The 25,539-nt window shown below is 40.8% G+C and overlaps 1 protein-coding gene across 1 annotated transcript in view; it reads left to right on the forward strand.

Moving 5' to 3' along the window:
• The window catches only part of wdpcp (WD repeat containing planar cell polarity effector), a 76,996-nt gene that overhangs the window by 1,352 nt on the left and 50,105 nt on the right, over positions 1-25,539 (forward strand). Inside the window, exons 2-5 of the mRNA XM_035663187.1 lie at positions 923-1,003; positions 15,588-15,694; positions 20,705-20,789; positions 24,130-24,174. Of these exons, the coding sequence (XP_035519080.1) occupies positions 20,729-20,789; positions 24,130-24,174 (106 nt within the window). The 5' untranslated portion in view covers positions 923-1,003; positions 15,588-15,694; positions 20,705-20,728. The remainder of the gene's footprint in view (positions 1-922; positions 1,004-15,587; positions 15,695-20,704; positions 20,790-24,129; positions 24,175-25,539) is intronic.

Here is a 25,539-nt window from a genome sequence, read left to right on the forward strand (position 1 = left end):
ATGTCCTGAGTGACTGCACAAATAATAAATCTGTATGTGTGCAGTGGGCGGCTGCTGGGCCATTTCTCCTTCAACTCTGTGTCTGTCTGTCTGTCTGTCTGTCTGTCTGTCTGTCTGTCTGTCTTCCTCCCTCTATGTATGTATGTGTGTGTGAATGTTACATTGCATTACATTGACTCCACTCTTGATTTCATTTAAATGCTTCTTGCTTTTCCTGTTTGGCTGTTAAAGGGGGTGATGTTTTTAAAAGGTGTGCAAATGTCAACCAGAGGCACAAGAGATGACTTCATGAAGCATTTTATAATAGCCGTACTAAGAGAAAGACTTCCAGTATCTCTTTATTGTTCCATCGCCACTAAATAGTGGTTTTAATGTTACCCTCGGCCTGTAATTAATCCACTGCAAGCGTCACAAAATCTGTTTGCACATTAAGATTTTGACCCTGTTGTTTTCAAAGCAGTCTCCTCATCTTTAGTTCCTCAGCAAGGGAGAGTAAAGTGTTTCTTTCTACTGTCTTGTTTTGAGTTGAGAGGACCCCTATAGAGGCCCAGTGTTAGCTGAGCGTGGTTATCAATATTTCATGGCCTCATTACAGGCTCATTACATGACTTGAACAAAAAGCAGTGGAGATGGTGTTACACCTGGCTGGCGTCAGACCGTGGTCTCTCCGTAGGCTGTCTGCGGGGTTAGCACACTGTGCCAAAGGATATTATGGTTGAAACAGATTCTTCTGAAGTGTTGGTGTCTGTGGGATGAGCATCATGGCCTATTTTGACTTCTTTTTGTTTACTTTTCTTTTGCCTTTGTAGTGACCATGCAGTCAGATTGACAAATAACAAAATGATAACTGCAGTTAGAGTTGTAAGTCATTATCATTGTGTGAGTGCAGATATAAGATTTATTTTTTACCTTTCTGGTGCAGTGAAACAAACACCTGTGGTTCAACTGAAGTGCCTGTCAGACGGTTGATGCTTGACAACTCCTCCCTGCACACCTTTCCAAGGTTAGTGTTTCTGTCTCACAACAACTTTCCAAAACTCACAATCTGACAAGCATTCACACTTCACAGCTGGGTCTACTCAGCTTCTTTCATTCTTCACACAATTGCTTCCCTCGCTTTTTGTATGTACGAACAAATGTAACATTATGAATGTCTTCGGTGAATGATCGTCCTAAAGCGTGTGCCTTTATCCCCAATTGTCGCATCTCGCCCTTCAGACAGACGACAGCTCATCCAGACTACTTTGTTAAGAGAATACCCTGCCCTCCCCCTTAGCTGTTGTTCTTATTACTAATATAATTACTAATTTGATTACTTTAAATCTCAGACAACATAGCCATGGTTTAGATTAAGCAATATCTAAAGGCACCAATAGTCAAACCTACAAACATGATCATATTGTTACATTGAAATAAAACAACATTGTGAGAATTTACATAATTTAATCAAAGTATTGTTAATAAAACACTGAGATAAGAATGAATGAGATAACAGTAACGGAAACAAAGGCACACATTTACTGTATTTACTGGACGGTTAAACATTTCTGACATATCGGTGGACAACTAAAGTCTCTGATGTCATGACACACAGTGCAGCTTATCCAGTTATCACAAGTATGAGCGGAGCCTAAAGTAAGTAGCAGGGCTGCTGTTGTGCAGGTGCCTCTGACCTCTGACCTCTGACCTTTTGCAGGGTTCCCTATGTCAATTTCTATGACATCACTAACACAAATAAACAACATAGCTTCTACATCCCTGTGGAATAATTTATTATAAGGGCAAGAGAGGGATGAAGTTAACAACAAGGTGTGAATTGTGTTTTTGTGTGCAGTTTTGAGTTTAAATATTTAAAGTAAATGTTTTTAAGTTTTCTAAAATAAAATAAATAAAACTAATCAGGTTAATATTTTTCCCGCTCTCAGTCTCTGCCATGTGAAACAAAACAATATCACATCATAATGATATCACCTCTTTTGTCCAACATCCTGCTGTTTCAAACTAATGGCACAAAATTAACCCAATCCACCACCAAGTTTCCATTCAAAGCATCAAAACTGCCTCCTCCTGCCAGTGACAGGGGCTGACACGGACGCCTCGCTCCTCAAAAGGCTCTGTGTGTGAACGCCTGATCCAGAGCTGTTTGAAGCAGCTGCCACAGCCTGGCCGCCTTCCTCTCAGCTCCAGTTACATCTTTACCCCTCTGTGTGCTATGTGCTTGTGTCTGTCATGGGTGTCAATATGGGACAAACAGGTGCTCACGTCTGTCTGTTGGCTGGCATAGTGTTGGATGATCACACTGTGAGTAGATTGATCGGAAGGACCTTAAAATATAAGCTCTGGTCCATTTAGTATTATTCCTTTAATCCACTGCCCACAGAAGTGAGGGAAGATTGGTATCCTCTTAACAATGATTGTTTATAGCTGGCAGCTAGCAAGCAAAATGGTTAATTAAGTGCTGTCAGTTAAATGTTCATTGTGTTTTGTATGTAGTGTTTTTTTTTCTACATGCAACTACGTTACACAATCAAGGTTGCTATTCCAATGAATTCCAGATAAAGTAATGGATTAGAGGTCCAGTGTGTACCTATTGGCAGAAATTGAATATAATATTGATCGGTATGTTTTCATTAGTTTATAATCACCTGAAAATAAGAATCACTGTGTTTTCAGAGCCTTGTAATTAACCTTTCATATCTACAGACGCCAAGTTGAACCGGCATATTTCTACAGTAGCCCAAAACGGACAAACCAAACACTGGCTCTAGATTAGACTGTTAGCCTTTTCCACTTGTTTTGCAGCTACTTTCACGGTTGTATTCTGCAACTACACCACTAGATACTACTAAATCTTACACACTGGTCCTTTAAATGGATCAGATGAATTAAAACGTTAACATTTTTTTCAGGCCTGAACATTTTTTATAAAGCTCCACTTATCAATACTCTTATATTGACAATATTGAAGCCACAGAGAAATATTACTCAACTTTTCAGTTCAGTTTAGCATCTTTTAACTTATTACTTTGGTTTAACAGCCTGTAACTTTACTATGTGATAAACCCAAAAGTTCTTCTTCTTCTTCTTATATAGACATAATAATATACGATGATGTTGCTCCATGTCTGCTAGGCAACTATTTCAATAACAACAATAACTTTATAAGGAATAGTTTGGACCAAAAAAAGAACGTTGTTCTAAGGCCCAGACAAAACTAAATATATATATATATAATATTGGTTCCTTTCTGTATTTCACTCCCATTGTGAAATTTTAATTTCATGTTTAAGGTTGTTAAAAAGTCTTGGATTTAAATAATACTGGAATTATTGCAAATTAAATGTCCTCAAAGACTCGGTCCAGAGAGGTGCAATTTTCCGGTCACAAAATCTAGAAATGATGCCACCATTTATATTTAGTGAAATATCAAGAATAGACACATCTATAGTGAGGGGCAATTAAAACAATGCAAAATAATGTGGCGATATACAGCTGCTACGGACTCTGTAAAGTCCCAGTCCACTCAATTCATTCATCTACACAGAACGTGTACAATAATTTTCCAATAGTATCCCACATGAGAAGAAGGGGCCCCAGGGATAAGACATTACAGATACAGTGGTGTTTCACATTGCCAACGATATGGTGTCTTTTGTAGTTTGTTTTTAAGAAACAAAACCCAGATTAAAATCGTAAATCGGGTGTGATGTAAAAAATTGGAGATTTTATTTTTTGGGTCATATTGCCTTGGTCCTACCTTGAAGTTAATATTTTGTGTAATTTGATTGCTCCTCATTTCATGATGTGCAGGACTAGATCATGTGTCATTTTACATATGTTGGTTGGTTTGACGTATTAGGGAAGTTTGGAAAGTGTTCAGCAGATCAAAGTGTTACTTGTTACACTGTCAGACTCCTTCTACTATTTTTAGATTGATAGAAACCAATGGTTCATGTTTTATAAAAGGACTAATAGTCATATCTCAAATGTTGTCTTATTTTGTCAGCAGATAGCTGTATAGACTTGTTTGGTTCTAGCTGCGTGAATTAAAGGCAATTTGTGAGCCCAAACTGAGTTTTATATCTGGGCTTGGATCAGCTGTTTTAAGGCAATATTTGCTCTGTTAGAATATAGTTTGTCTTTTAAATATTCACTAGTCTTTCACTGCACTCTACATCAGGTGCAGACATTAACCTGCACGTCCATCAAAATACCTCAAATCCCCTGGAGATTTTTATTTGTTATTGTGTATTATTGTGACAGTTACGACTTTACATTACAGCACATTTGAAAGGGTCTGTTGTTGCTGTAACTGTTATTTGACAAGTTCGACTCCAGTGTTCATTTTCTTCTCCAGAGTCGGGTTGACATGTGGGGATTAGGCATACCATCTTTGTAAAAAGGAAATCAGAATGAAACTAAAAACAGCAACGGCACACATGATAATATCTGGTGCCAGTTTGCCACCCGGCCTGATCCTCTGTGTGTGTGCTGCGAAAACAATCGGCATTGTGGGTGTTTTATCCCACCCACGAGGCGAAACCTGGAGCCCCACAGAAGCGAGGGTAGTGGGCAAAGTTCACACATGCACGAATCCTAAGCTGCACACACACACACACGTACACAATGCATACACTGATGCGAGCATGCTCAAAGCTCAGCGACACCTGGATGTTACACATACATGTGCACACGTACAGAGTACACTGTCACGCTCTAAGCTGTGAAAATCTTGATAAGTGCATGACAGCATGAACAGCAGCACGTCTCTCTCTGCACAGCGTCCGTCTCCTCTGCTGACCCCTCTTCCTGTCCTTTGTCCACTCCATCTCCTCCTCCTCTTTTGTTCCCCTCGTCATTTCGCCTCCCTCATCTCCACCCTTTCTGTCCTCTCGTACTTTATCTCCTCCTATTCCGCTCCTCCACTTGTCCCCACAGAGTGCACCTGAGTGACCCTGTTACGTTGGCAGCTTGGAGGCAGATAGCCAGCGCACCCACCGGCCTCAGTATCGCCCTCTTATCTACCTTGCTAGACCAAATAGCCCTCACACTGTACCAGCAGACACCGCGAGATAGCAGGTTGCATTCACACGAGCACACCCACATAAATACATAAACAACACACAAACACAGCAGACAATTGCATCAGCGTCACTGCTATCTCCCATCATAATCAACATCTGTATCCCTGTGCCATCACCCTGTTTACTTCGTGTGTCATGTCCCTGTCATAGATTTGGTGATGAAGCTTTAGATCAGATGGAGCAGATGATTGTTGTTCCCCTTTTTTACAGACGCTGTGGAACTGCAATGAGCCTGTATTGTCACTGTACTGTCACTTGCTATTACTTGCAGTAACCACAATGATACACTAGGTGTCAGTATATGGACGTAGCTAACCATAGTCGTTCTTGGATGTTTACATGGCACTTGGAAACTGGTGTTGATGGATTTTGTAGTGAAGACTCTGAAAACACTTGTTGCTGCAGCCATAGACTTTCTGTGAGAACTGGGCTCATGACTTGAAGGTTGTCACTTCATATTCTCTGCCAGACTGAAATTTAGTAACTCTTTTGTTGTCCTTTTGCTTTAACAGACTCAAGAGTGGCCTCGTAAGCTTTTATTGCAAGGCTAAACTCACTACTCTGCACTGGAAAATGGTCTTAAAACCTAAAGCACCTTTTCATTGGATAGTTTAAATCTCTGTCAATTTGCTTGCTCAAAGTGTGTTTTTATTGCACTTAAAAAAAAGAAAGTTACAAAGATCTCTACCGGAAGAAGAAAATTGAGGAAAGGTGGACTGGAGAGACACATAAGGTGATATATAAAACAAGGAAAAATAAGTGCAACAGTGGAGTGTGTTTGCATCTTTCTTGTTAAGGTGTTTTAATGACATGACGGTGCATTTGGGGAAGCAGTAAACTGCAAAAAATGTTCTTCTTGCTTTCAAGACATTCGTCTATCTTTGAACCCATCATTAACGCAGCTTTTGTGAGAATTATAAAGCCTAATCTATCTGGAACTGTCATGTGGAAACAGACTTCACACACAATTTCTATCCATAGCAGACATAGCAAACTCTTACCCAGATAGTTGAATAGTGTGGACTAGGTCTTCATTCATTGTAATTTAAAGGACCGGTATGTATTAGTGGCTTATAGCAGTGTAGTTGCAGATTGCAGCTCCTTGACTTCACACTCTTTGGAAGGCCACCCGTGGCATCTGTAGATAAAAACGGCTCATTCTAAGGTAATGAAAACATAATGATTCTTACCTGTTATTATAGTCCATGTCTACCAGATCCTCCTAAATATTACACACTGGACCTTAAATTCAATAATAAATTCTGTTTATTCTGTTAAATGTTAAATGTGTGAATAAAATTCTCACAACATATCAACTACCTTTTAATATTTCCCATTGTGTATTGAAAGATATTTTTCCAAGCTCCTTTTTTACACTAATCAGAGCACGTTGTCTACATAACGCAGTGCTGAGCCATGAATTTGTTGCTTCCAGAAATAGCCTGCCGATCCATTTGAGCTGTTGTTATTGTGTGGGTTTGGAACTTCTAAGACAAGGCCTGGAGGCGTACAAATGTTTCCTATGTGCCTTGATGTACCTACTGCCTCTCCGAGTTTGTCTCTCACTGATTGTCTGTGATTGAAACCGGAGATGGACTTTGTTTTTTGCCAAGTATTGGCTTGCTTCTGGGAAAAAAAGACAACCAAGCCCTCAATCAGACCTCTGCAAACACACCAACTAACTTCTTGGCACTGATGCAGAACTATTCAATTAAATCTCATAATATACACACACTGAGCCGTCCTCGGAGGTATGTTTCCTCTTCTGAACGAGCCTCAACCACACTCTGCCACTCTCTCTCTCTCCCTCTTTCTCCCCGAGGTGTTTGCATAGGGAAATGGTCCGTGAAATGGGTTTGATGGAATCAAATTCCATATTAAGACAAATACATATTTCATAGCAGTTGATGGACTGATTGACGGGTCTGTGTCTTCATTTCCTCTGTGCGTCATCACCGCAGAAGATCTTTATCAGAAACGGTAATATGAAGGATCGTGGCTCGGCTTGTTTCAGAGTGGAGTTGTTCACTTGTCGTGTTATGACTTTGAATGTTTCATTGTGTGAGTGTCTTCATGTATAAGTGTTTCTGTTTGTGAGAAAGTGTTTCTGTTCTCGTAATAATGGCCACAAGGGGTCAGCAAACTGCCACATGTTGATGTTCGGCATCTGTCCTGACTGAAAGCTCACTCTCTATTCCCTCTGCCGTTGACACCAACAAACCCACTTTTTAAAAACTCACTGAAGGATGACCAAAAATGCGGCAGCAACAGTGTCCTGGATCCACAGCCAGTTGATGTGGCAGCAAACTCAGAGTGGGCGGAAGGTGGTTCACGTTTTAATCAATGCAACTGTTGTTTTAGCATAACAAGGTTGGCTGACAAACCCTCCCTGACCCACCCCACCCCAACCCACTCACACCACCTTTCATTAACCTCAAAACCCAAATCCATCCAACTGGACCAGTGATGGCAACTCGCTGCCGATGCTGGCGGTCACACCCCTCTGCACAGCTATAATGGGCCACGGCACAATTGGGGGCCACGTAACCGACAACATTCCGGGTCCTTCCAAGAGGCCGGGTGCCTGCAGGTTACCAGCAACACCGCTTGTCCCTGTTTGTCTGCACTCACCGAAAGGAAAGAATGTTTTCCCCCACAACATGGCTGTGTGGGGATTAAGACCCATTCTGAGTGGCCCCGGGTCGTGCAGCAGATGTTAGCCAGGATAGCACTCGTTGCCGTGCCGACAGTGAGCCGGCGGGATCGGCCCGCCCAGACGACGTTAAGCCTATGTACATGTGTGGGAGAGAAGAGGTGGGGGTGTGAGCAAGTGAAGGGCCTGTCACACATTAAAAAGAATGGCGGTGGGAAATTTGTCGCAGTGGTCACACACTAATTCATTTGCACTGTCTCTGATCGTCATCACACACATGCACTCATATGTGGAAAGCTGAAGAGCTTCACATGGCTAGTCTCATGCTGGTTCGTGTTTGAATGTTTTCACAGGCTTGTGGGTCAGATTGAGATTGTGTCAGGATTTATGTGAGAGCTGTTTAGTCTCAGACCGCTCAGTATCTGCTTGGTGGGTGGACATTATTACTCAAATATGTTAATTAATTTCTCAGCCTTGTTAGTTGATTCAGACTACATTGGGTACGTACACACTGTAAAAAAAATATACTTATGTGGAGCTTCAGTGGAGTCTGTAAACAGTTGCACATCATCTGTCAAAATCACTTCCCCTGTGTGAGTAATGACTTTTACCCTCCCAGATGATGTTTTAATGTGATGTGTTGGTTTAACTGCTAAGCTCTCAAGTGCTTGTCACGCAGAGTCTCTAATGAAGATTACTAAATACATATGGCATTATAGGGGAAAGAAAAATCCTGGGACAACTCCTTGGAGACATTTCTGTTGTCTCCAAAGTATTGATCTCACTTTTTTAATTTGTATACAAAGTGAAGTGGGCGGCATCACAAGAAGTAAAGTGATCTGATTGTCAGAGTCACAGCAGCTGGACAGTAGAAAATATTATTTTCATCCCTGAACCTAATGGTGTGTGATTGACATTTTGTCAACAATGATGGCTAAGAAGTCTAAATGAATGTTTTTTCTTATTTCCTACGGTCAACTGTAACCGTTTACCTAAGATTGTAGGCGTGGGGGTAACATTGTATGGTCGTTTGATGTGAAAGACGAGCCTGTTCTCTTTACGTCAGACAGGTCTGACTGCAGGGCGAATGTGTTTAACATGGGGCCCAGTGCAGGCCCCTGTGGTACTCGTAACCATCAGGTTACAGGGTCTGACAAGACACGACTTGACCCAGCAGCAGAGGCAGACGCTATTGTTCTGAATAAACAGCAGAAATCTGTGTTTTAGAATTTCCCAGTCTTCTGTGTGTGTGTCTGTGTGTGTGTCTGTGTGTGTGTCTGACAGAGTGGAGGGAATAAGGAACTTCTTAGGTACCAACAGAGCACAACACTGACAGAAGCAGTGTGTCTAAGTCATTGGACATTTGTGTGTGCAGGCCATGTCACACGATGACTGTACCCTCTAAAAAGAAGTACTGGGTGAGGACTGGGCTGTGGTCACGGACGGCTAGGTGTTTGGGCTTTCTGACAGATGGAGAATTGCCAGATGTGTGTGCACAATTGTCTTATTTCGTGCTTCCACTCTGCTGATTTCAAACCTCAGCAGCAGCTTCACTGACCCCTTACTGCAGGCGATAAATAACCAGACTCCACCATGACAGGAAGAACTTTTTTGTGGGTCTCTAACATCATAGAGGTACATAGACCAAACTGTTATTATGCCAACTCTCAATAACTAAGGAGTTGGCCATCATCATTGTTTTCTTTTTAGAGTATGTGTACTGTTACAGCATTTTCATTTAGTGTAAAGAGATGAGAACACATTGGAAAACTAAATTGAAAAGTTGGTCCTCACAACTGCGAGCACGAGAAACTTGCAGATTACGGTTTAGCAGTTTTGATTGTTTGCTTTTTTTTCATTTATGATATTTTAATCAAATGCCTTTAGGGTTTTTTGATAACTGGTCAAACAAACAAAGCAATCTAAAGACATTTGCTTCTGTTATGAAGATTGGATCATTTAGTTTCTGTTGCAGAATGTGTTTAACTCTCTTTATCATTGCAACCCCCAAATAGAAAACAATGTAAGTTTGAAAACTCCACTGCCCAGTCTACAAATCACACGGCAGTGATGAAGTGTGATAGACAACTGCCAGGTAAAGGAAAGAAGAGCTCAGAGTAGATGCTAGAAAGGCTCGTATTCCTGCTGCTCGACAGGAGCATACTGCACCATGGGAAGAAGAGAGATATGACACAGGCGTCCATCTCTGAGGTCACAGCAAAGAGAACAAACTTCTTGGTCCGAGTGCCATCGACATCCCACCACTCTGTGCCATGTCAACCTGTCAGAGAGAGAGAGAGAGGCAGAGGGAGGCACTGCCTGCTGAGAGGTGTCCAAGGTGTCATGGCCTCATCTGGGAGGTGACAGACAGCGTGTGTGTGAGTGTGTGACGGGGAAATAAGACCACTGAGAAGTCTAGGGGACGTTCATCGTGACCTTTCGTTTTGCCAGGGTCCATCTCGCTCTGTGCATCTGACAACAACTTTAAAGGACCTTGTCTTCCTAAGCCCCTGACAGGTGTGTGTGTGTGTGTGTGTGTGTGTGTGTGTGCGTGTGGGTGGTGTCGTGTGTGTGTTGTGTGTGTGGTGTGTGGTGTGTTTGTGTTTGTGTGTTTGTTTGTTTGTTTGTTTGTTAGCACCTTAAAGTGCATATATCTTTGTGTATACCAATTGTGAAAATCTTTACATGTCCAGTGTGTAACATTTGGGATGATCTACTGGCAGAAATAGAATATAATATTCATAGGTATGTTTTCATTAATGTATAATTACTTGAATATAAGAATTGTTGTGTTTTTGTTTCCTTAGAATGAGACTTTTATATCTACAGACACCACGGTTTGCCTTCCGTGGAGTCCGCCATTTTGAACCACCACGTTTCTACCGTAGCCCAGAAGGGACAAACCAAACACTGGCTTTAGGTAACAATCTTATTGAGGCGCCTGTTGGTGCAGGTAAAAACTGTCATCCATTATTGCGAAGATCTTGGCTAAATGTCCAGCTTTAGTGCTTCCAGATTAGTTATATGCTTCACTGAACACATTTGTGTTCATGGATGGGAAGTCAGTGCGGGATCTAACGATGCTACCGTTGCTTTCAAGAATAAGACTCTGTATTTTTCTTTGTCAACAAATACAATAAAAAGACCAAAACTAACAACTAACAGTTAGACAGTGTTGCACTAGGTGACATTTTCCTTCATTATGATGAACATGGGTGTAGTAGTTTGTTTTGATTCGATGCATTGGGTAAGCATTTTTATATGTGGATTGTTGGTTTTTGTCTGTTTGAGCCATACATTTTTGTGTGTTTGTGTTTTATGCACATGTCATCATTTGTGTTTGTTTGTGAGTCCGTGTGTGTGTTTACCGGTTGTACGTGTGTTTGTGGTCAGGAGGTGAGGGGCGAACAACAGGGCACCAAACAGCTTTAAAAGAAGAAAATCCAACAACATAAACAAAACCACAGTCAGTGTGACACACATCACCTTCGCTGTGACAGGGGACAGACACCAAAGAGGCGCAAAGTCCCTGAGAATCTCTTTAAAGTCAGCTAGCAATTGTGCTGCTGGTTTGGAAGTATTGTCTTTCCTGCCCTTGGGCGTTGCTGTAGGGCAGATGCACTCGGCTTTTAGTGAAACACTCGCCAGGATTAGGCCTATTAGCTAAACGGGAGTGAAAGAAAACCAGAGTGGAATCCTGTCTGAATGTGGAAATTTGGGATTGTTAAAACATTAGTAGGCATGATTAAGCCAGCGGTCGGCCTCTCTCGCCCTGTTTGTTTCAGGTCTTCATTAGGCAGAACATTTGTTGGAAAAGATATTAACCACCAAACATCTCTTTTTCTCTTTCTCTGCTTCGCAGTCTCAGTCATTACACGTGGTGTGTTTGTGTTTCTGCTCCAGGCGTTGGGTAAATACCTCGGCTGGAGTAGGTTTTTTCCCCCCACTTCCCACCTTCCTCCCTCCATTACCTCCTCTAATGACGTTTACACATCTGCTTAGAAGAGCCTCCACTCATCTCTCTGTCACCCTGTGTCTGTCTTTCTTTCCCTCCCTTTGTTGCACACAGCTTATAGTTAGTTGACAACATTTTTTTTATTTAGTGTGTAATGGCTACAGAGAACATAAGAATCATCAGCAACAATGATCAATAAAAATGTAAAATTTTTCATTCATCATTATTCATTTTCATATCATTTTTTGTCAAAGCCACAGGGAGCCACAGGTTAGTTAGCCATTAGTTTATGAATTGACGTGAAGTAATCTGCAAATATTTCGCTAATTGATTAATCGTTTTAGTAATTCTTCAATGCCAAATATTGTCTATTTCTCCTTTTCACATATGAGGGTTAGATGTTGTTGTTGCTTTGACATGAATTGACAGAACTGAGTAGTCTTTGTGTTCAGATAGAATAAAAACTTAAAAAAAGACACAACCTTGGGCTATAGGAAGTAAAATGTTCTGACATTTTATAAACAAACAATTAATCAATTAATTGAGAAAATAATCTGAAGATTAATCATGAACAAAAACAAAAAAGACTTGTTTGACCTAGAAAAGTAGATTACGTGTGTATAGTAATCGTAAATCCCTTGTATGTATACTGTGGTCAGATGTTTTTCCAAAGTTCTTTTTTTATTTTGTATTTTCATTTTTCTTTTTTCTTTTTTTTTTGTTCATTATGGGGCAAAACGTCTTTCTTGCTGTATTTCTCTGGACACTTGAACTTTTCACCTCCTCACCTCCACATGCCCTCCAAACCTGGAATAGTATTTCACGTGACCAACACACACTTTTGCTTGTACCAGTACACACATGCACACACATATTCTGAGACACACACATGCATTACTCAACGAAGAGCCTTGCCCTGTGGTCATGTCACTCCAGCTTCATTTTCCTGCTGATTGACATGTCCTGTAAAACGCTCAGACACGCACACATGTGCACATGCATACAGAGTGACTGTACCTGTCACCTCTCTTGAATAGTATTACCTTTACCTCATTTTGTTCTGCCTGTCTATCACCTCTATTCTTCTTCTGCCGACAGCTGAATGGGCTCCTGTGGGACTTTGTTAAGTGTGTGTGTGAAAGGTTTTCGGCCTGCTGCCTGGCGCCACTTTGCCCACCCTCCTCTCTCCTCCACCAGAACCTCTGTCTTATAATGGGACAGTTGAGAAGATGCACTGTACTTGCCTGTGGTTGTGTGTGTGTGTGTGTGTGTGTGTGTGTGTGTGGGGGTAAGTGTGTACACTGCCGCCAGGCCTCACAGCACTTTCACTCTGTGTAGAGTGTAGTCTCTGTAGTTTTCAGTTCGTCTCCTCTTTTTCAGTGGGCTGAGTTCTGTAACGCCTTAGGTCCTCAACAAAACCACTGAAGCAGAGTGACTGAGGGACAGACAGCAGTGATGGAGAGAGGATGGAGAAGAATAAAGCTTGACTGGAACTCATAAGCCCCACTGGTGGCCCCTAGAGACTACAATGTTTATTACACTCCACAATACACCACAGAACAATGTAGCAGGTCTGATTTTGTGTCCATGTTGGCTGTTTCTCCAGTTGGAGATACACTTGACCTATCAGAGTTCAGTAGGCGGGATTAAGAATGAAAACGTTATCTACCTAGCTAGCTATCTTGCTGCATTCATGTAAAATAGGGACAGAAAAAAGGTGACAAGCTTGGATTAGATTGATGTGGCCGTATGAACCGTATGGACTCTAATCGACATGTTTGTATGATCAATGTCAAAAACAACTTCTAACAACCTCTACTGCAACTTCTGTGTTGTTGGCCAACGTCACCAGTAGAGAGCGATATCTTGTTCTGGAGCTTCTCACTGACTAACTGCATTTTATGGGACTTTTTATCTGCATCCTTTCAGATTTAACGGTTTAATGGTGTTGAGGGAGAGGTGAGGCAAAGATACTGTGTGAGCTGAAATGGACTGGTGCATGCTGGTGATCTGAAAACAATGGGATGTTAGTTATGGTTATTTAGCCCACTGATTTGGACTGCCAATAGCTTGCACTCCTTCGTCATACATCAGCTGTCCATAAATTAGCTCAGAAAGCTTAGAAGCTCCTTTATAACTCCAGAACCTGCCTAAGAATCATCACATTTTGAAGTTTTCTTCAGTATCAAATTAATCCAGTGACAGTTGTTTGTACATCCATTGATATGTCGCAAACAGGAAGTGTTAATAGCTAATTATGCAGACTTTTAACAGTGCCAATTTGCTACAATGTAAACAAGTATATAGGCTAAAAAGATGCAGCTCAGGTTGTAGCCCACAACATGAATAACTCTATCCATGGCAATATCATACTTCCTGTTTGCAAGCTCAACGCATCATAGGAACTGTAGTTCAAAAACTTAGAGCGTGATTATCCCCCAGATTGACATTATTAAGGCTCCTTGCTTGATTGAAGCACATATTAGGGTTGCAGTGCATTAGAAGTGACCATTATGTTTATCAGTTTGTGTTATGAGTCAAGTCTCTTTTCTACCACAGACACCCTCTTATCTGTTGTCTCAGTGGTCACAGTCTTCCAATGATGTACATTAGACTCCTTTCAGGGATTGGATTCTTTGTTTTATCTGTTTTTTTCACTTCTCATTATCTCACTGTTTCTTCAGAGGCATGTTGTTTCCAGATTTTGTCCACCTTTTTTTTGCTCCGATATGACACTGGAAGCTTGAGGACTTCTCCCTCAAGAATATACTAAAGATAAGAGCTTGTGTGAGTCTGTGTGCATGGTTTCATATGTATGTAAATGTGTGCATGTGTACATTCCCTCAGGTATCACAAGGTTAAAAGATAGGAGAGTATGCATCATACTGTATATGCCTTTCCATGCATGCGTATGTGTTTGTGTGCCGTATGAGTTCAGATATCAGAAGTATGAGAGATTGGAGTGTATGCAATATAGCACTGACTTGAGTGCCTGAGTATGTTTACTGAATACATGAGTGTATGTATTGAAGAAGTGTGACTGAGAATTGGCAGAAACTCTGAGGCACCTCATTGGAAAATATGTGCTCATACACTCACAATTACACTCTGTTACCTACCTATCTCTCTCTGTGGATGTACTTTCTGGTCGCTCTTTGTATGTTCGTCATGTTTGCGAAGTTTCTCTCCAAGAGCCAAAACAAGACCAGGCAGCAGCTGAGAGACAGAGCGTCTGCGAGAGATAAAGGTTGTGGAAAATGTGAAACTTTGTCCTTTGAGAGAGATGAGACAATAAAGAGTAGAGTTAAAACTGCTAGAGAGAAAGAAAAAATCAGACGCACTGAAATACTGTCCTTTGAGAGAGAAGACAAAGAATGAGGAGAGTAAAATTGCCAGAAAGAGAGTGAAAGCTTGCAGACAGGGTCAGAAAGCTTAATGCATTTCTAATAGGAGGTAACTCAGAAAAACATGGGAGACAAGAAGAGTGGGAAAAAACGATAAAAGGCAAGGGACAAGTAGGCAGAGGGTTGATAAGTGAAGGTACATGAGGAAAAAAAGAGAAAAGAAAAAGGGAAGGAGAAAGACGGACAAACCTAGTCAAAAGTAAAAGTGTGTGTGTGTGTGTACTGGGGGGTGGGGGAATGGGCAATTCTGTGATGGCCTTGTGTCAGTCACCCTATGGCAGCTCTTTAACCCTGTAATTTACTACATCACTCTTCTCACAGTGACGGGACCGCTGCACCAGCTGACAGCACTGCCTCTGGCGTGTGTGTGTGTGTGTGTGTATGAGAGAGAGAGAGAAAAAGTGTAAACCTGTGAGAAAGGATTCTTGAGATGTCAAACAAAATGTCTGTGAGCCTGCCTTCATTTCAGGCCTGTCTCTCTCTTGTTACAGTGGAGCTCCAGATCCGGGCCGAGGTCCTAATAGGCCCTGGGGTGATCGCCAAATCTGAACACATTTGTTTAGGAGTTGACATCTGTTGCAACATAAACTACACTACTGTAAGTACCCCACAGTTATCTCAGTTACAGTAATCTTGGTCACTGGTCGATGAGGCTTGCAACCTTGACGGCACACAAGAAGTGATGAGTTTTACATTTAAAGACATCAAGAAAGAGAATGCGTTTGCCATTTTATGATTGCAGTACGTGCAACATGCTGCTCTGCAGGGTCTTAACCCATCTGATCCAGAATAATATTTTTATAGGTTCTATCACTTTTATCCCACCCCCATTTACCTGCACAAAGGGCACAGAATATGATGAACACCTCAATATCATACCATCCAGAACAACACTACCACTAAAGCCATTTATGCTTGATGTAAGGGATTAACACAATTCATGTCATAGATACCTATGGCATCGGCTTTACCTTTACAGTTTTTTCTTACCGATTGATGGCACCCCCACAACACTAGATAGGTATATCAAACGTGTTTAGGCCGTATTGTGCTTAAACCCACCAATTCTATTACTGTCTCTATTTTTGCATCATGTCGTCATATCTCTCAAGACAACGTGTTAGGTTTCTCAGCACCCAGTGAAATTAAAGACACAGTGCTACCAAATAAATTAACTTTTTAAAAGTCAGCATACCTTTGTTTTAAAGGTAAATTAAAATATTTTCTGATGATCCAAAAAGACAGTTCTGATGTGGAAGCCGTGCTGCATGCGTTTTAGTGTTCAGATGGTGTATACTGTATATTTTAGGGAGGTCAGGACATGTCATTTCTCCACCAGGCACAGGATATGAAGGAAAGCTATGTTAGAAAGGCCAGATTCAAACCAAGAACGAAGTTTGTGCCATCTATGTTCTGATAAATTACTGTTTGGGTGGTGGCGGTTGAGAGTGAGAAATAGTGAGAGATGGGGCAGAACTGCGGTCCAGATATAACAAAGGCTTCCATTGTTTCTCTCTTTTACTCTGAGAGAACCAGTCTCAAATAAATATTTACTTAAAGTTCTGTCTTTCTCTTTCTCTTTCTGTCTCTGGCACAAACACACACCTTCAAGCACACTCATACAAAGACACTTTTCTGTTGCTCTTGTTCGCCTTTGCACAGATATACACACACTCACATGCTCTCACACTCTGTAACCACCCAGAGGGGACAGTGAAAGAAGAGCAGAGAAAGAGATGCAAAGAGCAGACAAGGTCGTAGTTCCTGTGGACTGCCTTTGAAAAAGGAGTCATATGTTTTCCCTCCCCTCCTTTGATGTTAAAGCAGCCTCTTTACTAGTGTAAAGACAGGGTACAATAACCTAGACCCCCCCTCACCCCTCACACAGCCCTCTGTACACTAACTGTACACCCCCACAAAGCGCTGCGGGGGGACAGGTAACCCACGGCAACCCCAACCAGAAGTCAGTATGAGTGTGGCAGCTGTCCAGGACCTGTGCAGCATGCTGTGTGTGTGTGTGCGCTGCTGTTCCTGATTGTGTGTTCTGTATGTCAGTGGGTGGAGTGTGTGTGTGCATTAAACCTTGTGAGTGTGGTTACTATACCAGTTTTGTAGCTTCATAAAAAAAAAAAATTGAAACGTGATTTTACTAGTCAATATTTAAAAATCACAGCTCTCAATTACCTCAGTCTGTGTGGATAGTAATGTGTGTCATTGTGTCCATGTATACACATGCTTCCATATGAACAAGAAGAGCAAAAAAAAGTGGTTTGTCTGCCTTCTTTAAAAAGCAAGTCTATAAAAAGCAAATTGTTGAAGTGATACTCATGCTTCTCTGGGTTTTACCTCTGGTTTTGCAGGGTTGATCAGTGAGGGCATGGCATGATATGACATATCCCAAAAATGCAACAATAACAAAAGAGAATAAAAAGCACCCAACCAAAAAAAACTGTTAACATCCACCGCCCCAGTCCCCACAGTAGTGTGTATTAACCATAACCTAATCACAAGTCTAAGAAAAAAGGTTTTTCCATTTACTTTTAATATGTGTATCTCCGGTCATAAGCCAGATTGTTGCAGAGAACAGGACCAAAATAACTACAAGCAGTCGTACCAGACCGACACTGAGAGCTCTGGTTGAATTGCAGGTTGGAAATGTGCATTGGGGGCTGACAAATTAATTTCACCAGTGAAGTTAAAGCAAGTACTGGAGTGATATGTTTTGCTTGGCGTGTTTGTGTAGAGAGAGTGTCATCAGACAAACATGCTGATGTGTCAGCATAGAATGATGACAGCCACTGTAAACGGACTGATCTTGTTACCATTTACCTCAGTATACATGGAGTATCTTGTCTCTCCTTCCTTTTTACTTCTATCTCACTGTGTAACATTTGGCAACAAGTGAATGTTTTGCTTATTTTGAATTGAAAATGATGTCATGTACCTAAAACCTGAAAATGAAAATGAAAACAAAAACTAGAATCAATGCCTAGTCCCAAACAAACCCTCTCTCTGTCCTGTGTTAATGTCTCTCTCTGTATTGCCTGTCCTGATACATATGTGGCCACGCAAAAAGGGCTGACTTCCTCTAAAAAAGCTGGTTAGGAGAGGATAAAAGAATCCTCTTATGTCAGTAAACTCGTTACGCCGTCGCTGCCTTGCCATGCTAGCCCCAGCGTTTCCATGGCACCCGGTGTTATCTATGTGTATTTTTGTTGGGACTTGTAGTTTTGGAGGTTGAGTGGCAAAATGAGATTTTTTTTCCCCCCCACACCAGGAGGTGCAAGAGGGGAAAGATAAGAGAGAGTCCCCTCTCAGCGTTAACGAGAGAAAATAAGAGGGAGAGTTAGAGAGAGGATGGACTGACGCAGGGCATTAGCTGCACAGATAGAGAAATGAATGTCCGATGCAGCAATACTGCAACACCTTTGCTACACTATACAGAGATTCTGCACTGGCCTGTAATTTACACCGAGTCTTGTACGCTTGGAAGATCCACAGGTCTGGTTTTTGGGAAATATAATTTGGTTTTCCCAAAATCAGACAAATGTATGAAAACCTACTTTGTGAATGTAGTTCAAAGACTCAATAAGTTTAATGTTGATGGTGAAATTATCCTAATCAAACTCAGTTGTTCAAAGTATATGGGATCTTAGACATGCTAGGTGGACCTCTGTATATTTTCAGATTAAATGTAGTGACATTAAAATGATAACACAATTCCCCAAAAACCATACTATTAAACTGACTATAAACAGTAAACTTAACAAAAAAACTGACCTTGAAGGTCCGTGTGGTCACATTTAGGAGGATCTATTTGACAGAAATTATATATAATAAGTATGTTTTTATTTTTTTGAAAATAAGACTTGTTGTGTTTTTGTTACCTTAGAATGAGCCGTTTTTATTTACAACCACCACAGGTGGCCCTCCGTGGAGGCCGCCATGTTGAACTGCCACTAAATGCCACTAAATTCTACACACTGGACCTTTTAAAGCAACACTGTGTAAGAGTTGGTATTTCAGAGTGCAATATAAAGACAGCGGTACACATGCATTTGTTATAATTTAATTAGTAGTGATCAAGAACTAGCTAGTTGACAACTAACACAGCCAAACATCAAGGAGGTGCAACAACTTAAGACATAGCAAGCAACTAATATACATTTTTTTTGACAGGCACTATTCTTAAATACAAATATCTATTTAAAAAAACATTTCTTTTAAAATGTATTGCCAGTAATGTAGGGGTCATGGTAGCAGTTTCCTTAAGGAAAAAAATGTCAGTCTTCTGGACAGTTCTTCATTATCACACCATCCTGATCACACTTCAGTAACACACTGTATTGTGTTATACGTAAGAAGAAATACATATATGATAAAATGTGTACAGCTAGTAGTGTTAACGTAGTATCTGCGCTAGAAGTAGTTGCAGTTTTGATTGATATTTCATTGATTCCACAGTAGGAAATTCTTTTTATCACTGAAACATCATAAGTGGTTCAATACGCAGTCGGTACACTGCTCACACAGACAGAACAAATACACCTGTAAAGTACGATAACAAACCATCAATACTACAGGGGAAATCCCACAGGGAGGACCAGAAGAAAGCAACAGCTTAACCCTCCAGGAGCAGAAGTCAACCGACTGGATAAAGTCTGTAATGAAGAAGGAGGAATAGCCAGCGCCTGTCATAGACCTGTCCTATGTTCATTACCTAAAGTATGGAATGCTGCCTGCTTTGTCTTAGCTGTCGGCTCCGAAGTGTGTGTCCATCACTGCTCACCCGTGCAAGTGAAGGTGCATCTCAGTCTGTGACCTTCACAGTGTCAGTCTGAGTTCATGTGCATGTCTGTCTGTCTGTCACATAATGAGTTCTTTGGTGTGTGCATTCATACCTGTAGAGTAACCCACTACTATTATTCCAGCTTACTAGTAAGACAGGTAGAACAGGTACAGGAAGTGGTACTACAGAAGAGTATTATGTTGCAGTACCATTGTCATTTTTAAGGAAAGCTCATGACTGCTATAGCTACTAACTACTACAAATACAATTACTACTACTGTTACTTTTACTACTAATACTCCACTGCTACTGCTCTCATGAGTGCTACTACCACCACCATGAAAAAAAGACTGAAAATAAAAATTCAACAATGAGTTAATGAAGAATTATCCCCAAACTTGAAAAAAAATCCAAAAATAAAACAGGAAACAGTAAACTTTCTGTTCTGTTGATAAATGTTTGTTCACATTGTTAGTGTGCTCTGTTGTCATTAGATACCTTTGTGTTCACATGACCTGGTCATTTCTTGATATTTTCCCCGTACACTCTTATCACACTGCTTTGTCATCTGTTCTATACTTATAATTTCTGATTTTGCCAGTCCAGCTACATGATCGTCAGGTAGTACCTGGCGTTCATACAAGTTTGTGTGTATGTGAGCATGTGTGCCTACATGCATGCTTTGTTTGACCCTCAGGCCTCTTTATGTCAATCTATTATGTTGTCTTGTCAAGATATACATCTGTGGTTGTGTTTGGTCTGCCCTGTCTGTTTTTCCTTCTTTCATTTGTTCCCTCTCTCACTTGTCCCTGTCTGCAGACTCGGGTTACACTCCCCCGTCAGATGGCGTTCTGCCTGGCTGAGTTGCACTTGTGGTCCACCAAGAGCTCACTCCAAGTCAAAGGTAGCACTTATCACCATGTTCAATCTCGCACTCTCAATAATTATCTCCCTGCCTCCTTTCTCTTTTACCCCTCCCTCCGTCTTGCTCTGGCTCTTTCTGTCATCACTCACTTTGTTTTCACACCTTCTCCCCACCTTACCTACACGCCTACACCCTTTCTCAATCTGACTCTGACTCAACACCAATTCTCACTTTGTCTTTTTTAACTTTCTCTTTGCTATGCATGTCTTTTTATTGCATTACACATTCTTTATAATGTTTTTACAATATTAACCTGTATTTTTACATTGTTTAAAGTGTGATTGCTTACTATGACCACAAGCAACTCAAGAAACCTATGAAACATCTGTATGTTTTCCAAACACATGTTGACTCCATTCCACATTTGTCAGATCGAAGCTTTACTAACATGGTAAGATTGCTATTACATCACACAGCCAGTTAGCTGATTATGGTTCGTACTGGGAAAATGTTTTATATTTAGTTACACTGAATGTGAAGATTTTTGAAATGCATGCTGCAGAGGTCTGGTTTTTAATCATTTTCAAACCTGTAGTCTTCAGAACCAGCCGGCGCTGACTCAAGTAACGTCACTTGAGGCAATTTATCCGATTTTGCACAGCTTCCTCTGGAGTTTTTTTTTTTAACATAATGCAGTAGTAGTTGGTGGAGTTCCCCTTTACAAAACACATTTCATATTTGATGATCATTTCTGAGAAGCACTTTTTTGTTCGCTTTTGCTTTTGTTCAACTGCACATCACCATCATGCATGCGTTAAGAAACATTAACTTGCGACCAAAGCTTGTTTGTAAGGCAGAGTGCGTGTTGTGTAAGTTTGACTTTTCTGGCAGTTTATGTGCGTTTTTCTGCTCGCCACCTATCAGTCCATCTCTTCTGTTAGACGGAAATGCTCTGTTTCTCCATTTTCTTGTTTTCTCCTCCCTTCCATTCTGTCTTGTCTTTCACAGTCTGCTGAGCTTTAGACGAAGATAGTGTCTCTCCGAGCCTGACTGTGTATGTGTGTGCGTTTATGTGTATTCACAAAGGTACGACAGGGTGTATATCCTAGGTGATGGTGACATATCCTTATTTGTTTGTTTTTTCCTTGTGTGTGTCTTGTGCTATCTTGGAAAAATGTGGATGGATACATCTGAGCGAAAAGACCTGGTCACTGGGGTGTGACTCTCCCTATCACCACTTTCTTTACATCATATACATCCGCCCCAAAAACCAAAGTATAGATTCATGAAAGCCACATCTGCTGTACAATGCATTGAAACAAATATGTTCTGTGTGGTTTGGGTGTATGTTCTACACGTGTTAATCACGTTTAAATTAGAAATCTCTCACAGCCTTCTGCGATAGGCGACCGAGCAACATCGCAATAAGTGAGTTAGTTGCTTTGCATAAGGAGTCCTCAACAGAAGTCACTGTAGTATAGGAAAGAGTTATTCATTCATTATGCTGACCCAGATTTTAAATGAAGATTCAGATTTGACCTAGTGACCTATTCGTCCTGCTTCTCTTACCTTTAGTTTGTTGTTGCTTACTGTGATGTGATGAAATCAAGTTTTTAATCATGCACCTGTGTTCTTATGTGGACCAATATTTGACTTGGATGACAATCAGTTAGCAGAATGATTTATGTGCCAGAGTTTGATACTAGAAAGCTGTTTTCACATCCATCTGCTTAAGGAGGAAAGTTTCTCTTAAAGTTTACCTTAAATCTGACTTGAAGATGTGCATGTGCAAGCATCATTTGTGATGATGCATGTGACATCCAAACAAGTGTGATATGGAAGTTTGAAACCTCCTGTGCACATACACTGAGAATGGAATTGAGTGAAGTAGGAGCCATCTTGTAGACTCTATAAGTTTTTTTTAAAAAGTCATAATAGTTTGCATGTTCATAGATTCAGATTTTTTTTAAATTGGAGAGAGGTAGATATAGATTTTTAATTATGTAATTAAACATCATAAAGAAAAAACAGACATATCAGACACATACGTCAAATCAGAGAAATGATTAAAACATGTCTGGAAGGGACCTTTAATTTAAGTATTTCTGTCCATAGATGTTCCACAAATATAGTTAAGTCTGTTACCACACAAACTGAAACAGCATGCAAATGATTGTAGCCACACTTTGAGCAACATGCTGGAAATGAAATGTGTTATGTGCTGCCATTGCCTACTTACATAGCCAGCAGACAAAGATCAATATGAGCATGTAGGTCTTGGTTTGGTCCACAAACTCCTGAAAAATATGTGGTTCTTTAGCTTGTTAGATGCTCGGCTGGCTTCACCAGTTACCTTACCTCTGCTATTTCATGCTGTGTAAGTTTAGTGTGCAGTATACAGTGTCTAATACTGCTTCTCGATAACAGTTCCATATTGTTAGGGGTGAAACAATTGTCTAAATGTGTAGAACAGAGTTGGATGTTGATTCCCAGGAAGTCTGACACTACAAGTGAATCTTAAAAGTCATTTGATTTAATGTTAATTCCAAAAACATTTCTTTATGCAGGTTTAAGTGCTTTCATACGAATGTTTTAAGAACACCTCAGTTATTGTTTAATAGAAAAAAGTGAGGTTGGCATTGGCAGATACTCAAGGTTATAGTATCACTATCTCTGTCAGGATTGAAAAAGTAACATCAAGCCATTACTAGTAATAGTGTTCTGTGTGTGTGTGTGTTGTGTGTCTGCCATCAGCTCTCCTGTTGTATTAGTGTGACCTGGCCTCAGGAGCAGCAGCAGCAGCAGCAGCAACAGTAGTGGAGCGATAAAGAAACGATGTGTGGTGTGAATCCGAGTCTGGCTGCTTAAGGTTTTGGGCCTGCAGGAATAACACTGACAAAAAGATTCAGCTCAGCAGTTTGTGTGTGAGTGTGTGTGTGTTTATGTGTGTGTGTATCTGTCCATCATAATGTGTGTTTGTGTGCCTGCTATGTGTATGTTGGTCATATGTTTTTGCAGCCATCTGCTGAGTCCGTGTGTCTACTTTTAAATGTATATGTTGCATGTGTGTAAATCAGAGTCTGTCCCTCAGGTGGAATAGGTTAAGGCACACTCCTGTCTTTATTAATACCCCTCTTTTCCCCCCCTCCACACTGCCTCGGACCCCCCAGCTCACCCTCCCATCTCCTCCTCCCTCACAGGGCCTTATCTCAGCTCAAACCGTGGTGCTGGCAGACGGGACAGGCCACTGGCTGATAGCGATTGTTTATCCCATGGTGCGAAATTGCTGATCTGTCTTCTGCTTTTCCCTGACAGCTAGATGTTCATCGCTCTCTCTCTCTCTCTCTCTCTCTCTCTCTCTCTCTCTCTCGCCCCACAGATACAGATATTGGCACCTATCAGTACTACGATAAAGGAGAGCCAGGTAAATAGTGTATATTGGATGTCTGTTTGTGTTTAAGATAAGTTGCATTTGTCTTGTTTTTGGAATGTATGTGATTTCCTTATATATGAAGAAGGGCTTTTCACTGTCTCCCTTGCTCGCTTAAGCTGTCAACACACACACAAATTATTGGTCCTGCGTGTTTCAGTGTCTTACACCTGTTAGCCACACACACACAGAGGCTATTAGTATGTAGGATTTACACCCTAAAACCTTATATACACATGCACGTACCACACACACACATGCACACAGGTTATTAGGCCACCGTGGTTCTATCTCTTTCACTCCCTGTGTTCCTGTTGACCCGGGGTCCTGCCACACAGCGATAGGAAAACTAAACTGTTGACTTTCTCCTAGATCACATAGCAAGAGGCCCCATGTAGTCCTGCCTCATATTGCCTCAGGCCAGGAGGCTTCCCTTACCATCAGGAAGCGCTCAAATCGCTCCCCCGCGGTCCTAGCAGTGTAGGGACGAGCTGTCTCTTCCTTCCTTCTTTTTTTTTGTGTGTATTACATTTTTTAATGAAAATTATGCATCTTGCAATCATTATAACATTTACACCAAGTGGCCTGAGGAGGGTTGCTACACACATAATTGATCACATTGTTCACACCTTAAAAATTTGACACCTCTGAATAGGTTTGTGTCTATTTCCAGAAAGTCAACCATTTTCACAATTACTCCACGATTATAGCTCAGTATAAGGTGACTTTGTCCAAAGTGTTTGTACATTTTACAATTGTAAAAAGTATGTAATGAGTATTTCACACTATCAGTGCACACTGTTCATACCAGCACATACCACACACTAGTATGATTGAACTGACCTTTTGTAACACCAGAGCAAGAACTTTATTTCTTTACTTATTTAGCCCTTCTGCTATTGATATCGTATTCTAATATATAATGGAAAATATACATTAGAGTTTAAATTATCAAAAGTGCACTGCAGCTCCTTCATGTCATGACTTCATCCATTACAAACTATACTGTGTGTGTTGCTGCCTTGTCTTTGTTTTAAAATAGATTTTCAGCTCATAGTTAATTAATTAATAATAGTTCATTAATTTATATATTGAATTCTTTCTTTGAATATCAATAAGATGTTTGTAAAAATCCCTCGTTTCATTTAACATTTATTAAACATGGATCAATTAAATTTTTCTCTTTTTGGACACACTGGTACAATGTGAAAAGCTCCAAACACAATAACAAAATATCCCCCTTTTGATTTAATATGACGAACATGTTAGCAACCAGTATCTCATTTACACATCCAGCACACACAGCAAGAACACTAGCTTTCTTTTGGAGTCCTGTTTGTGTCCAATATTCACTCTCTT

This window comes from Morone saxatilis, unplaced genomic scaffold (genome assembly GCF_004916995.1).
Source record: "Morone saxatilis isolate NCDOM2014 unplaced genomic scaffold, NCSU_SB_2.0 Contig19, whole genome shotgun sequence".
Classification (NCBI taxonomy): domain Eukaryota; kingdom Metazoa; phylum Chordata; class Actinopteri; family Moronidae; genus Morone; species Morone saxatilis.